This window comes from Gordionus sp. m RMFG-2023, chromosome 3 (assembly GCF_954871325.1).
Source record: "Gordionus sp. m RMFG-2023 chromosome 3, tfGorSpeb1-WG-v2, whole genome shotgun sequence".
Classification (NCBI taxonomy): domain Eukaryota; kingdom Metazoa; phylum Nematomorpha; class Gordioida; order Chordodea; family Parachordodidae; genus Gordionus; species Gordionus sp. m RMFG-2023.
The window spans coordinates 5,642,631-5,658,630 of record NC_088777.1 but is presented as its reverse complement, the minus strand read 5'-3'; the positions used below and the strand labels follow the sequence as shown (position 1 = coordinate 5,658,630).

Below are 16,000 nucleotides of genomic sequence, written 5' to 3'. Positions count from 1 at the left end.
TCTATTTAAAGGGGATTTTATAAAATAGGAAAGATTTTAGTTTCATATTTAAAATATCTAATGTAGTAAAGTTCGTTATTGTCACACTATTCATTCACTTTAAAATCAAAAAAATCACTTTTTTGGTCGAAATTTCTTTTTTTGAATTCAAATTTATTATAAAAAAACGCGAAGATTGATATATAATATGTTTCCTATAATATTCATCCATCTATAATAATACTTATTTTTATTATATCTCCATTAGGATGTGAAACATTCTTTATTTTGATGCCATTTTTTTTTTATAAAATAAAATAAATATAATGAACTTTATTTTCTCCTCTTTTCCCACTGTCACCTTTGAGGTGTTAAAAATGTTTTAATATAGTTTATTGATTTCATTTTGATTTGATTTGATGACACAAACGCCAAAAAAAATGAATCCTAAATCGAGAACAAAAATACCCTCTTGACGGGGTTGTAATTTTGGCGATTATTCTAGTGGATTAATAGATTATCTAAAAATCAAGTCGTTTTATAAATTAAAGAATTGCAGCTGAATTTGATTGCTCATTTCTTGGAGGTTGTAACTTTTAAAATATAAAAAAAAAACTGATTTTGATTTTGCGACAATAGATTTTATAAATGTTTTTCTCACGACAAAATATTCTTCTTCAAAAAAATAAAATCGAAGATTAGGAAGAAGAAAAGTGTGACGTGACATATGCACAAATGGTCTATAGACATAAAATATCTTCCTTCTTCTTCTTTTTATTTTAATACGAGGAAGAGGGTTGACAATTTCTATACAATGAATCTTTATAATCTGGCTTAAAGATCTCCATACAGTCTTGGGGGTCATATTAGTGAAATATAGATGAAAACTTTGATAAGGCGAACTAACTTTAACCACTGGGATTTATCCTTATGGTATAATTTTTCTACTTCAAATTTTAAATAAATTTGATTTAGATGAATCTTAGAGAGAAGCCGATGGCTATTTTATTTATATATATATAAGTTTATTCGAGTTTATTTAGTTAAAAAAAATACTTTTTTAATTACAATTTAAGTTAAACATTCCTAAAATGTTTTTTAAATAAAAAGAACAGACCATAAGTATCTAGATAGATAAGAATGATAGATAGATATTTATATTATTTACATATAAAATATACAATACAAGTTATTATTAGAACAAATCATAAAAATTATATTTTTATTAATTAATTAGATATAAAAACAATCAAAAAATTTGATAAGATATGATGAATAACCTCCTAGGGTGATTAAAATTATTTAAATAATATTTTATTTTAATTTAAAATAAAAAACATGTTTCTGAAAGACAATTCGAGAATAAAATTTAAATTAAAAATATGAAAATGGAAATGGAAAGAGGATAAGATTTTTCACACATAAATTACATTTAACTTTTATAAATAATCCCAATTTTTTTCTTTAGTATAGGGACTAGCTGGACGGGGTATAGTGGTTCAACAAAAAAAAGTTCATTTTTAAAGGTAGAGTTTATCGGGGGCTAACTTGATTGTCAGTTAGAATTCAGTGGTTAAACGCTCAATGTATAATTATCAATTTATCGGAGGTAATATCAAAAAATCCCCCTTTTTATGCGCTTTTTCATATCAATTTTGAATATTTTTTTTCTTAATCAAACAATGTTTAAAATAATTTTATTAAATTTAATTTATTATTTGGAATATATTTAAATTTAAATAACTCTTTTCTTCATAATAAAACAATTACATTTTACATAGAAACAAATATTTCAATAATTAATTAATTATAAAAACATTTTTATAACAATTGTTTTACAAAAAGCTCTCAAAAAATCTCAATAAAAAAAATTAAATTAAATTGTTTTAATAAAATAAATGGAATTTTTATTGTATTTATTTTTTTTTAAAAAATCTAAAAATAATACAATTTGTAAAAAATAACTTTTCTCCAATTTGTCAGTGAATGGAGCCAAAAATTCTAGAGTAAAATTATATTTTTTAAAAAAAAATCAGAAATAACATGTAAGATTTTAGCCAAAATGATATCAAGTAAGCCTCGAAATTTAACAAATAGATGTCTAAGCATCTCTGTCATCTATGATCAAAATCTCCAGGTTTACATGATATTATTTTGGGTTATTATCTTTAATCGGATTTTTCAACAATATTACTTATAAAAGCTGGCATTTTTAGGTGGTGGTTTAAACTGGGCTAAAATAGGGTGGGTCAAAATAAAGACAAATTGTTATATATATATACCGTTTTTCATATTTAACATAACCCATACATATTATAATATAAATATTTTGTGTCCGAACAATGAACTTCCTTATAAAATGATGATAACTAGCGATTGTGACCTCTAGCACATGTGCACAACTCTATTAAGTGATCATATCTATTGGTCACAAAAATAAAAATTTTATTATTTATAAACCCAAGAACTAAACTGTTTTAGAAAAAAAAAAAAATTAAATCGTCCAAGTTTTGAACTTTTTTATTTTTTTTACTTCTAATAATTTTAAAATAATTTATCTTATTTTTAAACAATAATGATAAATAATAAATATATTATAGTAAATATATATATATAATATATAAATTATTATTTGTTAATAATAACTTTCCCACGCAAGCCACACAGTACATACATATAATTTATAAAGGAAAAATATGGCCTTTATTATTTGTTAACCCCCTTCTGCCCTCTCTCCACCTTATCATTTTCTTCAAAATTTCTTCTATTTTCCAGTGTTTTGTCTTTTTCTTTTTCTTCGACTCCCCCCCCCCCCTCCCCCTTCATTGTTATATTACCTTATCTATGTTATCTTTATGTTATATAAGAACGACCGTTATTTTTTTTTAATTTTTTTTTTTAAATTATCAAAATATAAGATTTTTAAAAAGTTTTAACTTTCTTTTGTAAATACTGTGATGAAATGAATATTGTAACTCATTTCGCCACGGTGAACTACAGAGGTAGTGTTGCTAAAACAGGCTAATTCAATATTTTAGCATAAAGGATATTACGTAAGCTTGAAGAATTTTCTCTTAGATGGCAGGAAGGTTTGGAGATCTATTTAACGAAATCTCGGGGCTTGTGTCATATTATTTTGACTTAAATCTTAATTTAAAATTGGCGAAATCGAATTATTTATCTGCAGAACATAATTGGGAGGGGGGGGGGAGGCAGGGGACAAATTTTTTTACCCAAATTTAGATATATAAAGACGGTTATCAATGTTCAGCCGCTCTTGTTTCTTTCCCATAGATTCATTTCCATTTAATTTTTCTGAAAACCTAAATAAATCATATTCATTTATTAAAAGCTAAAAAAACAAATGATGATATCAATGCGCGGTTTTTGCTATAGATATTAGGCCGACCCTCAAATTTTTTTCCCCAGACATATTTTAAAAATTCTATATTATATTATCGTCTGCTATTTCACTTATTCCATTTATTTTTTTAAAAGGTTTAATTAATTTAAATTTAAATTATTGTTCAAATTAGTTCTCGATAAGATGTGACATGAAAGGAAACTTGGTACTTTATTGTCCAGTATAATATGGAAATATTTCCAAAGATTAAAATATCGACCGACTTAAGAGGTATCTATAGAATGGCATGATAATAGTAATATAATATAAATACAATTAAAAAATTCAGGACTACCAAAACACATAGAAAAATTATCTTGGATGGATCAAATCTCATGCCAATTCGATAATGTACATATATTCTGAAACCATGCTTGACAACTCATCAAAGAGACGACTAAACTGAGTAATAATCGTGTTAATTTGACAATATATGAGTGAGGAATGGTACAATACCATATTTAGTTATGAACAATCCTAATCTTAATTTATATTTAGGAATCAGGGCCGATTCTAGGCCTATATAGAAGGGGGGGGGACACTGCCTTCCCCAAAATTGGAACTGCTCCCCCCCCCCATAAAAAATATTTTTAAATCTTTCCCCACCCCCTTCCCCAATTTTTTTTTTTAAAATAGGAATGTAATGGGATGTAATGAGGAACAAGTAATGTTGTTAAACGGCTCGTTTTGAGCCGATTTTTAAAAACGGCTAACTCAATATTTTCGCCAGAAAAATATTGACTAAGCTTAGAAATTTTGATACTATATGGCTAGACCTTTGCTCCTTCTATGAGCAAAATTTTCAGGCTTGCATAATATTTTTCTGGATAAAACAAGCCGTTTAACAACACTAGGAACAAGGAGAAAATGTAAATCTAAATGTAGTTAATTTGGTGGGTGAAAGTGAAAAATGATCAAGATGCCAAGATTCAGAATAAGGAAAATGAGCCTGAACTTCTATAAACAGTTAGATTTTTTAATATTCTTACTGCGAATATTTTACAACTTGTTTGAATCAGGTATTACCAAATAGGCCAACAAATAGTGGTGTTAAAAAAATGGCCCGATTAAAATTAAAACCAAAATAATATTATAGCCTGGAGATTTTGCTCTAGGTGACAGAAAGGTTTCGAACATCTATTTGCCAAATGACGAGTCTTACATAATGTTATTTTGGCTAAAATTTTTTGTTTTTTAACAATACTACTCATCACTCAAAAAGACTGTTACTAATAATGGAATTAAACAATGGTTATTACTATACTAAAACGGTTTTTACCAACTGGAAGAAAGTTCTTGAACAAATTTTTTGTATAAACAAATAACAAATTTAAAAAAATATTTAAATCAGAATGACCATTTTAATTTTCTAGACATAAAAAACCTTAATTGGAAAATAATATTACTGAAATCCATAGAGGATGCAAACAAATTTTTGTAAATTTTAAAATTAAAAAAATAAATAGCCCCACAAGTTGGAAGAGCTGTCGTGCCACTGGCCCTAAGAGAGTAATATTGATTTATTTATATACTTATATAGTATTACGGTATTATTGCAAATAAATTTATAAAAAAAATACGGAATTGTTTTCCATCAAATCTGCACAACACTATAATCTCTTTAAAAATAAAATAAGCAATTCTTATTTTGGCAAACAAAATATATAATAACCGGATTTTTTTTTCTTCGATATATTTATCGGAGACCTGGGTTGGGTAGAGGTTAAAATTTTAGGTCCGTTCGCTTATGGCCCCCTGGTTTATTAAAATATCATACCATTTTTCGGTTTTTGAATATTTATGATACATTCAATATAAAATTGTAATTAGTACAAACTAAAACCTATCAATTTATATTTTTATTGTATAAATTATAATACATATATATATACAAACCATGTTATAATTTTAAAAATATGTAAAAATATTTTATAAATTATAATAATGATTGTTTTGTTCTGTCATTCATAGTAATCGCTGGTCATTTTAATTTTTTTTTAAAAAGTGGCCATAATTTTATGTATTTATATATTTTTTTTTAAAAAAAATAAAAATGACAATTGTCATAATAGTTCTCCAATTGCACGATTTAAAGGGACAGAAAACTTTTTTTTTAAAATTCTTTGTATTACTATATACATACAAAAACAAATATTTGTTTAATGGGAAAAAAAAAGAATGAAAATAAATACCCTTCCAATGTGACCGATTTTAAATTAAGTCCCCCTATAATTACATATAAAATTGATAAATTTTTAAAAAATGTCTATATCCCGTCCAAATATGTTCTCGACAATGAGTATACCCTTAACTGGGTAAAGTAATCCGGGGTTATGAATGAACCTTATGAAGTGGTCACTTTTTTTTAATAGTTTGTTATTTTTTTAAAAATTACGATGTCCATATCTCCTTTATCTATAATTTCATATTACGGACTACTGGAGAAAGAATTAAATTTCATCATTAAGGTCATTACATTATTTATTAATTTTTTTTTTATATATTACAGATATAGAAATATTATATTGTCAACTATTATGTCCTTACATATTATAAAATATAGGCCCGAAATAAATTAAACAATGGACAAAAAATATATATTTCAAATATATAGCCATTTTTTTTTTAAACTTTCTCACTTAAAAATAAAAATACAACTGATATTTATATATTTTAAAATAAAAGTCTTTGACAAGAGATGATGGAGGAGGAAGTGTCAAATTTATAAAGAATTAATTGCTACATTCACTTTAATATATAAATATATGAATTATGCATATTCTGTTGCTTAAACAATCAAATCTGTTATATATGTTTTAAAATTTAAAATGAATTGTTATGTATAATTTAATTTTGTAAAAAGAATTGATAAATATCCTTATTCGGCGCCTGAATTATTAATCGTTGCAGTGTTAAATTTGATACCTCATCGTTGATTTTTGACAAGATACGTTACAAATAATAATAATATGAAATGATTTTTTTTTTAAAAACTTTCCCATCAGATTTTTAATATGATTTGTGGTGCTAAACTGATGGAAGTTGATATCATTATTTATTTTCCCCTAAAAACGGAATGAGGATGATTGCTACAACCAAAAATTGTGTAGGATATCTTGAGAAACCTTTTTAATAGTGCGTCGAAATCAGGCCCAATTCTAGGCCTATCTTACGGGAGGTGCTCCCCCCTCCAAATTTTTTTAGCATTCTATTGGTTCCTGGAAAATATTTTTTGGATAGATTTTTTTTTAAAAATAAGAATGTAATAGGAGAGAAATAACTGCTGTTATTATCAGTTTTGAAGAAAAAAAATATTCATTCATGTTTGCTGAAATTAGTGTTGTTAAAAAGCTTGATTTCGGTCAATTCGATTGAGATTTTAGCCAAAATAATATTACGTATGCCTCGAGATGTGGCAAATAAAGGTCCAAACATTGTAACCATATATGAGCAAAAATATCCAAGCTTGCAATAATTTTAATTTGGCTAAAATTTTAATAGGGCCATATTTTACAAATCGACTCGAATCTGATTTTTTAACAACACCGGCTGAAAAATAGCTAATAGCGTCATCTGCACTTCACATTGTAATGAGGGAGAAGGAGAAAGTGTAAATATAGTTAATTTGGTGGATGAAGGTGAAAATGATAAGGGTGTCGATATTCAGAATAAGGAAAATGAGCTTGAACTTTTCAGAAAAAAAAGAAGAGGTTAGATCTTTTATTATTCTTATTTCAAATATTTTTTAGAACCAACTGATCTAAATCAGGTAACACCAAATAGGCCAACATAATTTAAAAAGACTGCTACTAATAATGGAAGAAGATATTCTTTAAAGTTTTATAATTTTGAATCGGGTGCAGTTTCTCGCTTTCAGGATCTATAACTTAAACAATGGTGAATCAACTTAAACGGGTTTTATCATTTGGAAGAAAGTTCATGAAAAATTGACTTTAAAAATTTCATAATTGCAGAATACATAGAAGTAAAGGAAGACCAAATGATGTTACCAATATTTTTTTGCATAAACTTAAAAGACCATTTTAATTTTTACACGTAAATAAATTAAGACCTATTTAGAAAACGATATTACTGAAGAGGGATTACGCAAATGAAATTGAAATTGTTAAAAAATTATTCTTGAAAGTTAAGATCAAATTTTTAATTGTTCAAAAATGGATTTCCAAACATTTTGCTATAGATCATGCACATCGAGCGAGTCAACTTTTTCATCATTAAAGATAAATTTTCGTGTAGTGATAAGAAAGGGTAACTTGGTTTTACCAGAACATGAAAAAAAACATACTGAAACTTAACTTTGTAAATGTCTCTAAGATCACAACCAAAATTATATTGTTAATAATGATTTTACCTTTATTAGTTTTACACTGCTCAATCAATGATCATAATAACAATTGTAATATAGCTATAAATATTTTCTTAATTAAATATATTTTATAATTAAAACAAGTATTATATACAAACACAATTAAACTATTTTAACGTTATTACATAATATTTGAAAAATAAATCAACTTATTTCGTTTCAGTTGTAACATAAGTCAATTCTCATCTTCCATCTAATTTTGTTAGAACTTATCTTAAAGAGCTTAAGCTTCGCCGTGGCAACATTGATAAAATAAATTCCAAAAACAATCATTTATAGAATAATTTGATCCTTTATGAAAAATATTTCTGTTAGAAATAAAATTTCATACAAGATAGCTACCGACACAATGTGAAAATTATAAGTGTTAACTATCTGGTAAGTGAATGAACCAATTCATAAAGAAATTAACATTTTGAAATGACTGTATCAATAAAATATTTTATATATTGAAATTATTTATTATATTCTATATTATGCAAAGTGTGGTCCTACTAACCGTACTTCCTAATGTCAATGTATGTCACTCAAAATTCATTATTTGGATAAAAAAGGAAGCTCATATTGCTTTAAGACCTATTTAAATTAAAATTAATAATATTGTAAATTATAAATTCAAGTTTATTTATACCTATTTTTTCAATATTATATTATAATAAAATTAAAAATAATTAAAATTATTTAATACTATTTTTATTAATATTAATAGGTCATCCAACATTAATTAAAATTGTAAATCAAGTGAAAACCATATTTCAATATTTAAAAAAATATATACATATTTACATCTTCGAATTTGATCACCTGAGTTTATATTATCTATGAAGATGCCCTTATATTTTTGGTTGTCATTTATTTTTTGGATTAGACTACCAAGTTTTGTGATAAAATTAAGTGTGATATGCTATGTAAAATTAAACGGTTTAGCTGAAAGTCATTAGATATTTTTGTTTTGACATTAACCTAACCAAATATTTGCCTCTACAATTTTAAAATTAGTTATTTGATATCTTTTTTTTTGTAAAATATTATTTGTAATATCTTGTTTTCCAATGATAATTTCACCGTATTAATTGAATGAAGTTATAATATAATAGGAAAGATACATCGATATCATCATTAAAATTAAACGATTTACTTTTGTTAAAGGTTGACCCATATCCTATTTGGCCAAGCAATTAGGGCTGGGCTCCTTATGAAGATTGTATTATCAAAGTATTTTTATAATGCATGAATAAACACCTTATAGAGGTTTTAAACTAAAATCATGCGAAAAGTTAATTTCAATATATAAAATGTAACATAAATATCAAGTAGTTGTTAAATCTTTATAGAAAATTGTGTTACAAGAAAACTATATCTCCCCAGGTATAATGCCGGATCGAACAAGTCCGATCGAATCGAGCAAGGCCCATCGGATAGACCAGTCCGATTCACCCCGGAGTCAAATTATAACCCAATTTTTAATTATTTGATTGCGTTTAAAAAAAAATTTTTGTAAAAGTTTAAACCTTACATTAAAAATTATTATTTAATTCAGAGTATATGTCTTATTTGGAATCCATGGGGGTTAAGAATATTTCGACTTTTAAATCCTTTACCGAGATCGCTTTAAATTTTTTTTTAAAAATCCGACATTTTATCAATACACATTAAATGTCATTTTATCGACATGCAAACCACAAAATGTCGTTACTGCTAACTCCTATGCATATACTTTTAAATACATTGAATGAATGAATCGCCAATCTGGTGCTATACAAAGATTAATAGGTATACTTCCATCATTATACATATTTTATCAAAATAATGAAAATAAATTAAATTTCTGATTCATAATGCATATACTTCCTAAAATAAACAAATTTCTGATGCACCTATCAGCAAATAAATGAGACTGATTTACTCGTCTCATTCTCGAAGGAATATCTGCTAGTAAATATAATAAACTAAATTATACAATATATTATTTATTAAGACTATTAAAAAAAAATTTAGGTAATAAAGTCCCTTTAAAAAAATACTATATTTTACTTTAAAGATTCCTTATTATCTTATTCATTGCAAATAGAAAGATTTGATTTGAAAGATTTACAGATTGAGAAAAATCTGTAATTTTTATTTATATAATAAAAAAAATAAATTTTTTTTTCCTTTAAATTAGGAGAAAGAAAAACTTAACCATTTTTTTCAAATATGGTTTCATATTTTTATATATTGATTTTAGAAGTTATCCTTTTTTAAAAAAAATATAATTAATCGGAGCGACTCAAGTTTTAAGCTGCCTTACTTGCTCGAGATCGCGTCTCTAAGAACAAATTTTGCCGCCACTAAAATGAGCCTACCAATATTAAATATAAATTTAGCATTTAGGTCGTGTCCCGGTAAACAGCTTTCAGCATGTAACATATGTTAATCTCGTTTTTTTGAGAACTTTTTAGGTTAGCCGAAATAACCTATTAAACAGTAGGCTGTTTCATAAATAAGTCCCAGAACCCACCATTAAAACTTATTCAGATGTTACTGACAATTGTATATGAATTCTGATTTCCGACTTATAGAAAATTTAAGTTCCTGTTCTTAGATTTGAATCGGTTCCTCACTAGAATAATCTTCATCAGTTATAATAAAATATGGAAAAATGTTTTTTTTTCTTCAAAAAAATAACGTTTTCCGAAAAATTTTGAGTTATGATCTTAATACTCCTAATCCTTCTCCCTAAATATAGTTATTTCATCAGTGATAAGCATGTGATCAATAGAAATAAATACGATTATAATTATTAATATATATATATATATAAGGGGAAACATTATCAATCTTTATTTTTTTCGTTGACGATTTTTTCTTCCGCTATTTGTTATCTCCTCCATACCTGCAACACATGGAATAATATTCATAGCATAAAAAAGCATGAAAAAAAAATTTTAAACCGTAAATTATGTAAAGAAAATATTTATTTTTTATCTGTATTTAATGCAATAAGATTACATTTAAATTTATCAATATATCTTCAACAAATAAGAATTATGATTATTTTATGTTGCAATTTTGTAACTACTTTATTTATAAATTTAACATATTTTTAAACTAAATAATTTTAAAATTTTTTTAAAATCTTTAAACATGTTATAAACCGTTCAATATCAGGCCGAATTCAAACTCGGACCGGATATTAGATCTGATACATTTCTAATTAAAACTTTAATCATATATATATTTTTTTAACAAGAAAATATTTATATCTATAAAAGGTAAATCCCCTCCCCTTATAAAGTTAATTAAATAACCTCCACAAATTGGCCACATTCAAGTTTTTTTTTTAAAAAAATTATTACAATTTTTTATAGAAAAAAAATTCTTTTCAAACATCATTTTAATTAATAAATTTTATTATTTAAAAAAAAAAAAATTAACAGTTTATTAACAGTTATTTATTAATTATTTATTTTTCTTTTGTTTGAAAAAGATTAAAAAATATAAAAATTATTAATCAAAAAATTCATAAATTTATTAAAAAATATAAATAGTAATAAAAAGTTTCTTCTTATTTATAAAAATATTAAAACTTTATATATACATTTTTTTAAAAAGATCTTAATCGAAAAAACCAAACCCACACCTGTCTTACCTTAAACCACCTTTATATTTTAGAAGTAAATAAATTGTTAAAAAAAATTAATAATATAAAAAAATTTTATCGCCAAACAATTGACATTTTTAATGTTGAATGTCGTTGTAAATATATTTTTAAAAATAACAGTTCTTTTTCGGGGATAGACGAATCAGGTTTTTGAGACCTATTTTTTCAAGGCTATTATTTTAAAATTCTTCATTTTTTTTACTGAGGAAGGATAGGTTTTTTTATGATATTGATAATATTTTTTTTTTGGAATTATTGTAGTATTATTTAAGTCGTTAATTTCTTTCCTTCTTACTCAAACACATTTATTGAATTAGAAAATTATGAGAGCCCTCCAATCAGACCAAAATTTAACTCGATTTGAAAAAATATTTCAAAAATTTTGTCACCAATCAATTCCGAGAATTTTCTTTGCAAAGATGATTTCAATCCGTATTTCCAAATTTTTATTTGGCTTGTTTAAAAATTACGATATTCAACTAGGGCAGAAAAAAATGGTTTTATTCTTGAAAATAATACTGGAAAAACCAATTAATTCAAAATTTTGTGCAGGACTATGTTCGGTCCGAAATAAAGTTTACTAAAGGTCCAAATATGACCGAGTCTGGGTTGATTCGGACCGGATTTGAAATATTTTTATTCACGTCATCGGGGGAACACCGAGTTCTTATAAGATCTTGGGTGGGTCAAGCTTGGGCAGGTATTTTCTCGTACTCTGTCGTCATATATGACTTTGAAATTTTAATTAGGACCGGAAATTTCGATTTTCTTCTTTATAAATGTTTATATTTTTTTTTAAATTTTCTCTCAGCGTTTATAATTTACCTACTTTTCATAAAATATTCAACTTTTGGAAATATCTAATATTTCGGTTCAGATAGGACCTATTCCTAAACTACAATTATTCAGATAGGGCTCGGCCTGAAAAAAAGAGATCAAATACAGGAACTTTAGATTATAAAGGAAATTCAAATTTATGAGCCTATAAATTTTGTTCACAAAATGATTCAGTTTGTGAATGAATAAACCGAAGCGCCTAAATATATTGTAAATCATATAAAAGTTTTACGAAGATAGAAAAAAAAAACATGCAATTTTATTTTGTAAGAAATTCTTGTTATAAAATAATGAGGCTAGATTGAGTCTATCAGAGGAACGACCACTGCCTTCGGGTCTAAGTATAAGATATATTTAACTTTTCTAAGTAAATTAAAAATATAATATTAGAGATATCTTTTAAGTAGTGATTATGAGTAATCGATATAAATGAAGGTAAGATAATGATAAATTAGAAATTTGTACGCGCAAGCGCAGTATACATGAATAAATATTCTATATTCTTGAAAAAAAGAACGTAAAATACAATATTTTTACTCGCAATAATTGGGAGCTCCGACTTTCTCGTTGATTATGCAATGTCCGTTATTCAGACAAACGTTGTTTTCGTCGCAGGTCACGTGGTACGCTGATATGAAAAAAAATAATAATTAAAAAATATCATCATTTTACATTTATTATTTTTACGATAATATAAATGTATGAATTATTATGTAGCGAAATTTTAAACGATTTATAACATTTAATTTATAAATAAAATTTGGAAGGGGTTTAAAGTTAAAATAAATGCAACGAACTCATAAAATAAGTATAATAATATATAAAAACTATTTTTTAAATTAAATTTACGGCTAATATTATATATAGGTAATTGCAGTATTCTTTCTTTTTTTAATTTATAGTAAATACCTGCAAAGCAATCATTTGAAATGAGGGTACAAAAATATTTTTTATGCCTATTTTTCGTGGTTTAGGATTTAACATGAGCATTATATGAACCTATCATAAATTCACACTACTTTTATGAAATTGATTCAGTTATAGCTGACCCAAAATCTTGTCGGGTCTCAGACTGCGGGCTGAACCTGAGATTTAAACCGAACCGTTACGGTAATCAACCGTGATCATTTATAGAACCTTAACCGACCCTCTAAAAAATTTTGCCATCACAATCTGGAGAGAATTTTAAAAAGGTAAGGGAACCGGCTTGAAACCCTTGTAATATCCTAACTCAGAACCTTAACCGACCCTCTAAAAAATTTTGCCATCACAATCTGGAGAGAATTTTAAAAAGGTAAGGGAACCGGCTTGAAACCCTTGTAATATCCTAACTCTTCCTATCACTAATAATCAGTTTAGATAAGTATCTAGCTGAGATATTATATGTATATTATTATAACGTTGCCAGCGCAATAATGTAAAGAAATGTTCTCAACCAGAGAATTTTCACCTTTCTTGAAAAATATTTTGGTTGTTTTATAGGGAATAGTGATATACATAATTCTAATAAGTTTGCAAGCCGAAAAAAGTTCAAACAGAGGGTGACGGCGACTTGTAAAATTTTTATGTGGGATGTATTTTTTTAAAGAAAATTTGATGTTTAAAATATTATTTGGTCAATATTATCTATTTAGAATGTTTTAATTTTTTTTTTACCATCCTAACCAGATCATTATCTTTATCTAAACCTAACCCTTAACCAAATCTATATTGTTTTTGATTGGATCCCAGGATCATCAATAAAATTATTGGGCCAGTTCGAAATAATTATTTAATCCTATATTTCGCACTCTTCCAATGGTTCGCAAAATATGGAACAAAAATCAGCTTGGTCTACAAAATCCAATAAATCACTTACGTTCATAAATTTACTAAGAAATCTTGAAAAAAATTTGCACTGCATTCACACCTTGTGCTACAAAATATGACATATATGATAATTTTACATTAATTTTTTTATATTTCACCGTCAATACTAACTGTGAATGTAGGTTTAGGTCACTACCTAACCGGGAGACTGAAAAAATGAACTTGACGTTGTAATTTCTTTTTAAAATTTTACCAAGAATCAAATTCCATGTAATTCTTACTTAAGAGTGAATTTCTTTTTAAAATTTTACCAAGAATCAAATTCCATGTAATTCTTACTTAAGAGTGGCAAATCTTTGCAAAAGGTAAACCATCTCGAAATATCGAGTTATGAGTGACCTGGAGCATTGAAAATTCGATTTGTTTTTGACCAGAGCTAAGTCTAAATTTTTTATAATTTATTTCAGCTTTTGGTGGTAAACTTTCAGGAACTCTTACTTCTGACCAATATTAACCGAATTTTTTTTCTTTTATGAATCAAAAATATACTTTTTGTCTTGATTTAGCGAATCACACTTTTGGTAAATTTAATTTAAAAAAAATATATATTCTTTTTTTTTACTATAAGTGCTCGCAGCTAAATCTAATTTAGACTTTCGTCTCTTGTCCTTTTGTGTGACTTAAAAATATATATTATTTATTGTTTTTTTTAAAGGAAAATAAAATATAATAATATCGATAATTTTATACCCTAATGCGCGCCCATCCATCTAAAAAAAAATAAAATTCAATTTTTTTTATAAAGAATTTTTTTGCACCTGTTTCTTATCTTATATTACCTTCTTTCATTTCCTTTCCTTATTTTTTTTTATATAAAGTAAAATATATTTTTTGGACACTTTTATTTTGTAACTTTGTTGTACGGCTGGCAGATTAACTTTAGTTATTACAAATAAAAAAAAATTAATATTAGAATAGAGGTTAGATGGCTCATACAAATGTTAAGATTGAGAGGATAGTTATAAAAAGGTTTAAAGTAAAATATTAGAAATATTTAGGGAAAAGAAAATCTTACCACTTAATCAGTGGACATTTTAAAAATAATATTTATGAAAAAAAATGATTATTAAGCCGTTAATTTTTTGGTTTTTAAAAATTTTGAAATCAGTTTTAAAACCTGAACAGGTATAAAAAAAAGGATTAAAAATATAAAATCTTTTACTTTGAACTCCGTTTAACAGGAAGAGGATATTATAAGAATAAGAAGCAATGATCCAAAATGAGAAACGAGATAATGTGCTGATCGAGATCTTCATCCAAATATTTACCGTTCTTCCTGGTAATTTTTAATTGAATTTAGTTTTTCGGATATCATATCTCTTTATATATATGTATAAAAACGTAATTTTTCAGATTCAAGTGTTCCATTCAATCTAATCTCTTCGATTTTTTCATTTAGAATATTAAATATTTCACATTTCTAGAGTATAATTATTATATCTTTTGAATTTCTAATGGAATAGCATGCTTTTAGTTATCTATTATAAAAGTCAATTTGAACTATGAATTGAAGTATCTTTTACGTATAATAGAAATTTAATATTTAATAGATTTTTTTTTAGAAAACTTCAATAAAAAGGATTTTTTTTCAAAAATAATTTTATAAATATTTATTAAGTATCCGTTAAATAAATATTAAAATATTTTATTTTTGATAATGGCACTTTATTAAATATGAGCAACAATGCGTATCAAAAAAAAATATTAAGGTAATAAAATATAATATTATTTATTTTAAATTTTTGCGGTCTTATAATTTACATCCAATAGGGAAATATAATTTTGCAACAATGTTATTTATAACAAAAATATAACATAATTATATTAATTTATTGTAATTTTGTGATTCAATATTATTATACAATAATAAGAAATTAATATA

General features: G+C 25.4%; 1 protein-coding gene across 1 annotated transcript in view; it reads right to left on the bottom strand.

Annotated features, from left to right (window-relative positions):
* Positions 1-15,445, bottom strand: part of LOC135925918 (neurogenic locus notch homolog protein 1-like) — a 34,818-nt gene extending 19,373 nt beyond the window's left edge. The window contains exons 1-2 of the mRNA XM_065461495.1: positions 15,281-15,445; positions 12,787-12,877 (exon numbers count right to left, since the gene is read on the bottom strand). Of these exons, the coding sequence (XP_065317567.1) occupies positions 12,787-12,877; positions 15,281-15,374 (185 nt within the window). The 5' untranslated portion in view covers positions 15,375-15,445. The remainder of the gene's footprint in view (positions 1-12,786; positions 12,878-15,280) is intronic.
* Positions 15,446-16,000: the final 555 nt, after the last annotated feature.